This window comes from Pezoporus occidentalis, unplaced genomic scaffold (genome assembly GCF_034315485.1).
Source record: "Pezoporus occidentalis ecotype Australia unplaced genomic scaffold, CSIRO_AGI_Poc_V1 ctg341, whole genome shotgun sequence".
Classification (NCBI taxonomy): Eukaryota; Metazoa; Chordata; class Aves; order Psittaciformes; family Psittacidae; genus Pezoporus; species Pezoporus occidentalis.
In genome coordinates, this window is record NW_026915387.1 from 147,082 (window position 1) to 158,779 (window position 11,698).

The 11,698-nt window shown below is 48.7% G+C and overlaps 1 protein-coding gene across 1 annotated transcript in view; it reads right to left on the reverse strand.

The window, feature by feature from the left end:
• The window catches only part of NPEPPS (aminopeptidase puromycin sensitive), a 34,019-nt gene extending 22,599 nt beyond the window's left edge, over positions 1 to 11,420 (reverse strand). Inside the window, exons 1-2 of the mRNA XM_062629758.1 lie at positions 11,033 to 11,420; positions 2,741 to 2,825 (exon numbers count right to left, since the gene is read on the reverse strand). Of these exons, the coding sequence (XP_062485742.1) occupies positions 2,741 to 2,825; positions 11,033 to 11,155 (208 nt within the window). The 5' untranslated portion in view covers positions 11,156 to 11,420. The remainder of the gene's footprint in view (positions 1 to 2,740; positions 2,826 to 11,032) is intronic.
• Between the last annotated feature and the right edge of the window lie 278 nt (positions 11,421 to 11,698).

Consider the following 11,698-nt stretch of genomic DNA (forward strand, 5'->3'; position numbering starts at 1 on the left):
CAGATGCTAAAGAGCAGCTTCTGGAAAGAACAAACCCAATTGCTCGTTCTGAGGAGTGGGAGGAGCTGCTCATGACTTCAGCAATGGAAAACTCAAGTCTTTTGAGTAGCTTTGTTCCATTACAGCATACCTGGCACAAACAGCAAATCCACAACTTCCAGTTCCAATCACTACACTCATTTTGTGATGAAACAGGATTTTTCGACTCTGAAGCATTGCACAACCCATCTCCTCTCCCAGTTTATTATTCACTGTCACTCAGTTGTGGATTATGCAGCACCATTTTTGACTTTGATTTTAAAGCTCCCTCAGCTTCCCATCAAATATTGGGCAATAACCTGATTTCCCTGCAAATCTGCATTAAACTTTCAAATTCAAATCTCAGTTCTACCCTCTGCTGTATCCACCTTTAAACGTGAATAGGAGGGGAGGGAAAACACGGCCCACAGTTGTAGCCAAAGTTCCTGTTGTACAAGTCACAGTGCACTCAAGACTACCAAGAACTACTAGGGAAAGAATCAACTATTCTGCACCAAAGTCACCAGCTCACCTGCACAAACAAGGGAAAGGGACCCCCTGTACAAGAAGGTCTCTTTCACACAGCTACTTTTCAGAGCAGAGCCACACTTGAAGGAAGATAAGCAGCCGATTACCTTTTGTCTCCCACTTGCAAGCAAATGGGATAGAAACTCTTCCCCACCAAGGTACAGGACTATGAGGATACAATTCCTCACTCCAGCCTTTAAAGGGGAAAATATCCCTAACTTCTCCCTCATTTTCAAACATACTCTCCCACTGGTATGAGCCTCACCTGAGCAACTCAATCCAAAGGATGCAGCTGATACTCCTGTTGGTTCACTGGGCTGTATTTCAGACTCTGGTTTTGAGACCAGTTATACAATCCCCATCCAAAAGCTGCTCACAATAGGAGCGTTAGTAAGTCTGACTGGATCTGTATCAACAGGTGCCAGCAAACAGCCTGCCAATCCCATGCAATTTTCCTTCCAAAGCCATTACACCAGCTGGCACTTTACCAAACTGAAATATATGCTTTTAACCCTATGAAGCCCGAGTATCACTACAGTAAACATGCAACAAAGCTGCACCTCGAGTACTGAGGATACAACGAGCTGCACTCGTGTTCCTTCGTGTCCCAAGCACCGCTTTCAAGGCTGTCTGAAAAAGCAGAAGGGAGGAATTTAAGCCACAGACTCACTTGCAGTGTGCTTGGGTTTAGGTCTCCATTAAGCTCTGCTATCGATACTCTGAAGTTACACAAGTATATGCTGTTAAAGAGAAAAACAGGCCCCTACGAGAGGGAAATCAGCTGTGAAAATACATTAAAATAGAGATCCTCTCTGTTTTACGTATTTTTCCTGATTTGACTGGAAAAAGCCTTTATTCCTAGGTACCTTTTCCATTCATTTTCATTTTCTCAATGACAAAATAGGTGGTTTGGGCCTATGGCAGGGTGGTAGGAGGAGCAGACTCCACACACACTCTGCTATTACTACCACTCTTGTTATCACCTCATTACTCAGTGTATGAAATAGCTCCAGGAGCACTTAGCAACCCGGGGGCACCCAATCAACTGAAGCTCACTAATGAAAGGCAAGCAGGAATGGAGCACCAGGGGACAACCCCGAGCCCAAATGGAGCACGTAGGAAGCACTGCTCTGTTCTTTCACTATCGAAGGCCAGTGGCCAGGCTCCAAGCTCTTTGGTAATACCCTTGCCTGCCACCCTCCCTCCCTGCGACTGCACTTCCTGCTGTGAGCTCTACTTTTCCACAACACACCCATCGAAAGCTACTTCCTTAGGACAGAGCTCCCCATCCACCTAAGCACCGCCAGTGGTCTCAACTGTATTTAAGAAGCCCTCTGGTTTCTTTAATACTCTGTTAAAAATCATTCAAAGCAATTTAACTGCAATGACTCGTTGTAGACATTCTACTTGCCACATACAAATCTATTAGCCATAGGATCATGGAATCATCATAGAATCCCAGCCTGGTTTGGGTTGGAAGGGACCTTAAAGCTCATCCAGTTCCAGCCCCCTGCCATGGGAAGGGAAACCTTCCACTAGAGCAGGTTGCTCCAAGCCACATCCAACCTGGCCTCACAGGGTTCTCCCTGTGACCCTGCTTAAGCTCTTCTGCCTAAGAGCTCACCTCAATCTCTCTTCTGGGAGGTTAAAGCCATTCCCCTTGTCCCTGTAGGCCCTTGTCAAAAGCCCCTCTCCTTTTCCCATGTTGCCTTGCCCTTGCAACATCTTGCTAGACGTCAATAAAGTGTCTTCTGTGCTTTTCCAAACCATTGCCAATGAGTAATTCCTGCTTCAGGCTATTATTGATGCATTCCTTATCTAAACCCTTGTCACAGATCTTGTCAATATTGCAAGGTCCATCAGTACAGATCATGCTCCTACACAGTTATCCAGGATAGAGATAAATAATAATGTAGGAACGGTCAAACATCCTTTAGCCTGCAACACTCGGGTACCACGATGTAGAAAGCAGATGTCATGGAAGCTCAAGGTAATGTATTTAAACATGATGTAAAGGGTAGTGATGACAAGAGAATGAAGGTTAGGTAACAAATTTTATGCTTACAGGGGTAGTTTAGCTTATCAAACTCTTACATTATGTTGCAATCACAGCTGTTAACTGTTGGCAGCAGCATCTCACGTTGGAAATGAAATGGATTAACAGGGAAAAGCTCCAAAACCAAAGGAATCCTACCTTCATCTCCTTCCGGCGCATAGGAAGCTGTGATAATGTCAATGTCCGCACAGTTCATCACAATTTGGTTGGTTGCATTTTTCACCTGGAAGAGAAATGTGATGAGCATCAAATGGGGCTGCCCTGGGTAGGGATTCCCACCTCCCTTTAACCCAAACCCCCTCTGCCATCAAGTGAAATCAAATTCAGCGTTTAAGAGCGGTAAAGAAAGAGATACTCCACTGCCTGCTCTCCCTTGTGGCAGAACATGCACACTTGAATCCTGTTCAAGCCATCCAGACCTACTTATCAAGGCTGGAAATTATTTAAGGGAACAGACTGCCTGTTAAAAATTGGTATGAGAGCTCGACAATAGGGGCCTTGTACACGGCTGGGAATCCAAGACCAATAAAAATAGATAGAAAGCCTCAAGCATCCTTTCAGAGATGACTACAATCAAAGCTCTTGAACCCGAACTTACATCTTTGGGAGCTGCTCAGAAATACAACCTTGGGTACCGTGTGCTCAACTCACGCCACTGGAAGAACTTCTTAGGTTGAAAAACATCTGCCAAGAAATTTGCCTTTCCATCTTCCTGAAAGCTTTCCTTCTGCCAGCTCTTGGCGAGGCAAGCTTTGCTTTATTTAACAAGTGGCCAGCTCCCAGCGTAGTAATAAACTGTCTCACTGCGCCAGCTTTCTATTTGGATGCAAGAGCTTGAATACAGAGGAATTCAAATGAAATATCAATTAATTACGATGGGGTAAAATATTTGGGAATTCAACTAGGAATTATTTAGAAACTTATGGCTGAAACCACCAGAATCATCCCACTGGACTGAACTGGGAACTCCGCTAGTCCAGGACACAATTTCTAGCAGTAGGCAACACCTCTACAATAGAGAGAATTTCCACAACAGCCAACTAGAGTTTAACACAGGCACACAGGAATTGCTTCCTGCCCCAGACAGTAAGCTCCTTAGCCTAAGGATTTCTACCCCTGCCTTGTTTTTTTCACTATTATAACCTTAAAATGCACTATTGACACCAGTTACCCACGTCTGCACACAGCAGAAACCAGCCGGACTGCCCTGTGGTGGGAACTGGTTCCATCAAATACAGAGCTCCCCTGTAGCAACGTGCTCTGCCCATGCACACCAAGTCACCACTCACCAGCCAAATGGAACGGTGTTTATTACAAGTACAGCCAAACTAAGGAGCTGAAGGGTCAGAGTTCCAGCTGACCTTACCACTCTGATGTAAAGGAGCTGGGATCTACACAAGGGGACTACGCAGAAGCAGATATTCAGTCCTAAGCCGCTGTACCCAGGCCCACGGAAGGAATGGCTCCTCTGTCATTTTGTACATAAACACCAAAGTCAAGTGTAGTCAGGGGTAAGAGAGGCTTAAGAAATTTAAATATACAACTTAATAAGTGAACCCCCATCCCAAGAAGGGTCCATTGAGTTAACTAAAGGGCTAACACCAGATACTCCAGGGAAGGCCAACCTGACACATGGCTGGCACAAGACAAACCTACCTCAGAAGATTCTTTCTAACCCCAGTCCCCTGGCTTATTCCTATGAACAGAGTTGTGTATAACACATCCTATGTAAGGGCTTAGACTTTTTGACAAGCCTAACTCTCAGTGACTCCTTCCAACCCCTGTCTGTCAGCCACGCTGCAGTGCATCGTATGGAGCACAAGAGCTCCATGTTGCCTCTTCATGGTAACGAAACCAAAACGATGTCACCTGATAAACTTAACCTGATTCTACAACCACCAGCCTTGCAAAGCACAAAACCAGCAAGTGTAGCAGCAGAAGCTCCACAGGTTAGGTTTGATGCTTCTAGCACAGATTTACAAGCGTGGTGCGCATGCAACTGAAGGATTACAACACTTTCCAGAGCCTCAGATCAAAGCCCAGCACTTTTCATCACTACATGAGGGTTTGGGGTTTTTCAAGGTCTTCTAAAACACACACACACACAAAAATCAGACTGAGAAAAGCTTTTTCTAAGTGTCTAAGGGGGACCTTTATTCAATCTACAAATCCAGATCTCTCTGCATGAAGAATTCAAGATGCATCAAGAGTTGTCCAAATTGCAGACAATGCTGGGTTGAACAATAGGCTCCATCTTTGAAAAACAACTTCTTCTGAGGACAGCAGAACTTTCAGTGCAGTGCTCTGCCTGCAAAATAAGCTCAGGTTTAAGCAGAGACAGCTTCAGAGGTGCCTTAGAAAGGCAACTGCCTATTTTCAGGGGTTTTTCCTTACCTCTTACAAGAGTGCAACCCAGCAGAGAACATTTAAAGTGAACCAACAGCCTATAAAGTGGTTACCTTCCAACACCCCAAGACCAAGAGCATAATCCAGTGTGCAGATGTGAATGCTGACAGTGCACTGTGCAGAACACTCACTGAATTCAGTGGGGCAAGCAGAGATGTCACGTTGGCACAAAGGCTGCGAGAGAGCCCTCCCTCTGATCCACTAAAACCCATGAAATACAGACACAAAACAAAGCTATAAACTGCCCAGCACACTTCCAACCACTCATCCCATAAGAACCCATGCCCTAATGCTTACAGACACCATGAAGATGAATCAATGTGTTTTGCTCTAAGTGGTACCTTGAAACTGCTTGGCCTTTTCTATTAGTACTATGCTTTGCAAGAGAGATACTCTGCTCAGGCAGTGCTTTTCATGAATTCAATAATATTTAAAGGTAAAAAGCATCTCACTGCATTAGGTATAACCAATTACAAAGGTGTGTATATGCAGACTGTCACCCTGCTTCACCTTGCTCTGGAACAGAATCCATTTACTCTTCAGGAAGAAGAGGTTAATCAAGGCAAGAGCAAGCACCAAATGCCCACAATGAACGTAGCTTTGCCAGAAGGCTAAAAGCAGCAGATGAACTAAAACCAATGTCTGGATGGAAGGAGTGTTTCAACACTTAAAAGCTGTTGGGTTTGATGAAACTAACATTAAAATACCTGTTGAGAGCAGCCAGGCACAGACACCTCAAGCAGGTCTGCTCTGCCCCAAAACTGCAGCCCTTCCAGACGTTTAACTGCGGTGGCAACCTGGTGTTAGGCACTTCCCAACCTCCTGCACATCCACACCTCTGCTCTGGGAAGGAAAATCTCACCTAATAGGAGACAATAGCTGAAGTTCCCCAAGAAGTTTTCCAAGATAACATCACTGGATGGAAGAAGAGCTGCAAAGGCAAAATATCTGGCTCCGCAAAGGTGTTGTGAAGCTTTTCATTTTCCCCAGTTATCAGAGCAGGAAAGGACTTGATGGAAAAAGCTTTTTAGGGCACTTCAAAGGAGAATTTGAATGGCTTCAGTAGAATGCCAGCCCACCTGAAACACAGGCTGAGGGGCACCAAAAGACATCACCTACAGTCAAAGCTAATTCCCAAGAGCCAGTTATAAGACCAGGTAACCATGATCTTGTCACTCGGCTTCAGAGTCCTTTCCTAAATGTAGCATTACAACAAGTATGTATGTTTTTAGCCCTTTACTCCCTAAGAACAGACACCTAACGTTACCTCAGTTGTGCTGTAGGTTCTTCCTGAGAACTCAGAACTTCAATGAGAAAATGAATGAAGAGTTTTATTAATCTGCACCTCAAGCAAATTACAGTAAAGTAGTAAATTACCAGTGCCACCACTGGAAAAACTCACTTTATACCAAAGAGCATCCAACTACATACTTCAGGAGTGTCAAATACACACAGGCATGTAAACCCCTCTGTAACTACAATCGATGCAATCATTTCACCTTCTGAATCACAGAACTGAAAGGGGCCTTCTGAAGGGGAGCAAAAGCATTCCTGGTTGGAAGCTTGTCTCATCAGGGTACACGCAGCCCTGAGGTTCTGATTTTGAAGCTCGAGACTCCAACACTTAGAGTCAGATCTAATTTCACAGGCTGGAAATGTAAGTTACAATGCTGGATAACACAATTTCTCCCCTCCTAAGAGATACTGAGCACAAACACTACACCCATTACAGTTTATTTTTTCCAAGGTTTACATAGAAGAGCACCACAATAAATCTTTATCTGGCATGCAGCAGGATCAGAAAACTACAGAGTCTTTAGTCTAGCAGATACTGCATAATTAACCTATAAAAAGCAACAGATACAGGTTAAACATTGCTAAATATAACAGTATCCTTAAGACACATTAAAGGGACTGCAAAAGATACAGAAGAGAGCCATCCACCTCAGGTTATAAATTCTTTATAGAGACAGGTTGCTTTGCAACCAAGGAACACCTCACTGCCATTTCCAATGAAAGAAATGAATCACCACACAACACTCTCTAAAGAAGGTGGTTTATGTAGAGGGAAATACCAGGAAGTTAGAGGACAAGCATGCACCTTCCTGGAGCTCGGCACCAGACAGGTCATCTTTGAAGGCAGGACAGCGTTAAGAACACGCATGTAGAAGCTTAAAGCGAGGGTTGAACTTTGGGAGCCAGATGTTTCTGGAGCTGGTGACTTGTGCTGCACATCCCCTCTTTGTTCCAGCCCCTGGTTCAGCCTCCCAGGAGTCAGAAACAGAATGGAAAAAACTTGGCCTAGACACTGAGTAATACGAGTGCACTGCACTGATAACCAGAGCCTGAGAATCAGGGTTAGAATAATGAAACCTCAAGCGAGCAGATGAATAAAATAGATGAACTATTTCCACCCAAAAATAAGAGAGAACTGAATTGTGCTCGTTCAGGAACAGCCCCACACGCCCAACAAATCAACAGCTTAAAACACTAAAGGGGACCTAACTGACAGAGTGAGCACAGGATTATGAGTAGGCGACTCTTTCAGCTCCAGATCTGCTGCTGCCACGCGACGTCTGCTTCTCCCCCAGCCACGGTGTGCCCTGGCTGCGATCAGGGTTCCTTGTGAAACAGTTCAGTTAAGGATTTGGGAAGATTTAACTGTGACAAATGGCAACTAGAATACTGACAGTTTATATAATTGTTACACAACTCTCCAGGCTTCAGAAATATTCATATGACCCTTATTTAAATCACATGACATTGTTTATTATCATTATCCTATGACAATATTTAAACATCTCAAGCAACCAGACAAAACTTCAGAGAACCAGACAAAACTTCAGGTACTTCACCAAGGCAGCTTCAAAAGCTGATGGCAATCAGATCAAGGGGCAGATTTCAGTATCATTCCTTTATCAAGAGCCAACAAACACTGCCCAGAGGGCCCATTCCCTAACCTGAAAACTAGAAGTGCCCCAATAAACCTCTACCACGTAGCATTTCTCTTTTAGGCTTTGAAAGGAACCTGGTCACCGCTGACACAGAAGCAACAGCCTTATCTTTTGAATCATAAAAGGCTTTATCCTCTGAAGCTTAATTGAAGGAGCCATGTTAAGTGTAACATTTATTATAGGGGCATAAAGACAAAATGTTAAGTTCTTTCTACGTACAAAAGCCAACACAAATGCACTGCCCCAAAGCCAAGGCTGGAAAGTTATTTAACATTTCTTTAGGGCTTGGTGCTCAAGTTGAGAGACTGACTAAAATTCCACACAGAGGGCTGCCAAATCCTATTTAACAGCTCTGAGTGAGAAACGCAAACTCCCTGACCAAGTGTTCCCTTGTAATACCTTGACTAAATATCACAGCCTTCCCTAATGCCACTCTGCTACTAGAGACACAAAAAGACCCCAAAGCAAATGCACACCTTTGAGGCACGTAATGAAATGGTTTCCTCATTTTGGGATTAAACAGGCTTTATTCTGGTGTCAAAGTTTCAGTACTCACCCCACAGGTAAGAAAGTATCACTGATTTAAGAACTTGACGGGGGCTGTTGTTTGTCCAGCCATTACTGTGCTGGAATGGAGCAGAGGGATTAAGACCTATGCTTGATTGGCTACCTGGCTCTTCAAGAGGAGGCAGTCTATGTATTTCCCTCCCCAAAATCTAGAACATTCAAAGTTTGTGCCCTAACATAAAAGCACCTTCCCCTCAATGACTGCACAACGTACACCAGAGCTCTCCAGCATGCTGCACACAGCACACCCCCGATGAGCAGCACTCCACCTCATTGCAAGCTGCTAGCAGAAACAGCCAAGGGGTCCTTACCTGAACCAACAGCACACAAATCTAGAGTTATTTTCTAGATTCAGGAACAAAAACCTAATAAACGTCCGCTTATTCTTAAGGAAGCCATTCCCCTTGTCCAAAGAGCATCCTGTCCATGCAGCACTGCAGGTGAGCTGTTTATTCTTCTCTCCACCCTTTAATTTTCTGGAATGTAGCTTTATTGTGCTTTGGACACCCACAGCCACAAACTTCTCCAGGTTTCCAACTCCAGACAAGCGTGTGAACACATCCCATCCACCTTCCTGCACCTCTCCTGTGCCTGCTTGCATGCAGCTGGGATGTGGCCTCATGATTATTCAGCCTACCACTGCTAAAAGCTATTTAAAACTAAAGATATGTACTCCAGATACGTTCTCCAAGCCTCACCCTCAACTTCTGTTAATTCCCTCTCCCGTGGGAACACCAGGTGAGCTCACCACCATGTGAACACGCGGGCTTTTTACAACCTTGAACCTGACAGATCCCTGTTTTTCCTTAACACATGCCCTCAGCTGGTCGGAAAGTCCAGGATTTCGCATTGTCAGGTGGTATCCATTGCTCTAGGAATTCATTGAGCAATCCCCTGCACAGCAAACAGCATGACAAATAACTCACCAGGGCTACAAAACCCCCAGCAAAACCAACCACCACCTCCACCAAAAGCCTCCAAACTCTCGTTATTCCTGGGTTCAGCTGAAGTTTCCAAGGCTGCTGTTCAATACCACGCTCTCCTCAACAGCAAGGCTGGCTTAAAAAGCCACTACTCCCCTCCCACCCACCCCAGGGGTTATTTTTAACCTGGATGATTTCAGTGATCCCATTTACAGCACAGCCCCACAGCTGTAACAGGCCTGAGGAACAGCAACTTGGGTGCGAGGACAGGAATAGGTGGCTGGGATTAAGACGGAAGAGGCTGGGAATGTCTCAAGCTGCACCATCACGCTGAAAGGCCTCTGAGCACTTGAGCTCAGAGCAGGCTCTGCAATAGGCATGCATGCTTTCAGTGCTCCTTCCACATGACACAAACTTACTCATCTCTGGCCATCCTCCCTCCAGGTCCCAAGAGTCACAAGGTTCGCCATCACCCACTCGCAGGCACCGGCTCCCTCTGTTACCTGTCCTTCAGGTTCAGCAGTTTCATTGCCTCATTGGAAACCAAGGCTTTAACCACCGCTTTAACTCCTGTGTGCATCTCAGCATCATCTCCCTCAAGCCTTCGGGAGCCCTCAACACGCTCATCCTGTTTTAAGGAAGAGCTCCCTCCCCGTTCTGCATCTAATTCAAACCATTGCACAAGGCATGGAAGGAGATTTAGGAAACCTTGGCAGAGCAGCCTGGGAATGACTGTGAGACTCCAGGGCTTCCATCAAACATCCCGGCTTTGAGGCACGGGCACTGGGAAGCCTTTGCCTTTCACACAAGGCAGCAGAACGGGTTGCACACCCTTCCCACTGCTCACCCAGCCTCTCGCTCCAGCTTTCCACGACACCGAGGCCTCCCACCTTACCGTACCACACCGGGGTGGGTGGTGGGGGGGGAGCGAGCGCCGGTTTAACCGCATGTGCGCTTGTTCGGCTTTCCAGCAAAATCCCGAGCCATCGGAACGGCTGGAGAGGGATAAAAGCAGCGCTCTGGAGGCCGGCAACAGGCCCCGGGGTGCAGCCGGGGATACCAGCGCGGCACAGCATTCCCAACGCTCCATGTCCATCCTAACACACACACAGGGGCAGGCGGCACGGGAGCCGAGGGGGGGGCCGCGGCGGCGGGGCGAGGCCCCCAGGGCCTTCCAGGCCGCTCCCGGTGCTGCCGGGGCCAGGGCGGGGCCCCCCCCGGGAGGAGGGGGTCCGTGTACGTGTGTATGGACGGGCTGAATGGAGCGGGAGAGCGGGCGGGCACCGCCGGGGCGGGAGGCGGGGGGGGGTAGCCCCAAGCGGCCTCTCTGCACCTGCCCGGCCGGCTCCGCCGCGCCGAGGGCCGGGCCCTGACGGGAGCGGGAGGAGAGCCCTAAGGGCCCGGCGGTGAGGAGGGGAATGGGAAAGGGGAGATCGGGCCTCGGCGGTGGGAGGGAGGGAGGGAGGGAGGGAGGGAAGGAGCGAACGGGGAGCCGGGCCCGGCGGAGAGAGGGGCGGGCTGAGGGCACGGGTCCCCTCAGCGGCGGCGGAGGATGAGGAGGGGCCGGAGCGCGGCCCTACCTGCACGGCGGCCTCCAGCTTGCCCTCGAAGGTGAAGTCGATGAGGTCGGGCTTGAGGCAGAGTCCATAGTTGAGGGGGGACACGTCGGCGGGCAGCCGCTCGAAGGGACGCTTCTCCGGCATGGCGGGGGAAGACCGGGGGAAGGGGAGGGGAAGGGAAGGGAAGGGGATGGGGGGGGGGGGGGGAAGGGAGGGTTACGGGGCTGCGCCCCCCCGCGGCGGGGCGCCGGGGAGCGGCGGAGCGGGGAAGCTTCCTGCCGGGGACGCGGCGGCCCCGCACCGGCACAGCGGGAACGGGAACGGGACCGGGAACGGGACCGGGAGGCAGAGGCGGCCCCGCACCGGCACAGCGGGACCGAGAACGGGCGGCGGCGGCGGGAGGAGGAGGAGGAGGAGGGAGCAGGGGGGAGGAGGAGGAGGAGGAGGAGGAGGAGGAGGAGGAGGAGGAGGAGGAGGAGGAGGAGGAGGAGGGAGGGGCGGGGGCGCGCGCGCGCGCTCCCGGCACGAGGCGGCCGGGAGGGAGATGAAGGGGGGGGGGGGGGGGGTAGAAGAGGAAGGAGGTGGAAGGAACAGCGCGTGCGCGCGCGGGCACGGCGGCACCACGCGGCCGCGCACGTACGGAGCGAGCGCGTTGGGTAAGCGGGGGAACGGGTAGTGCGCATGCGT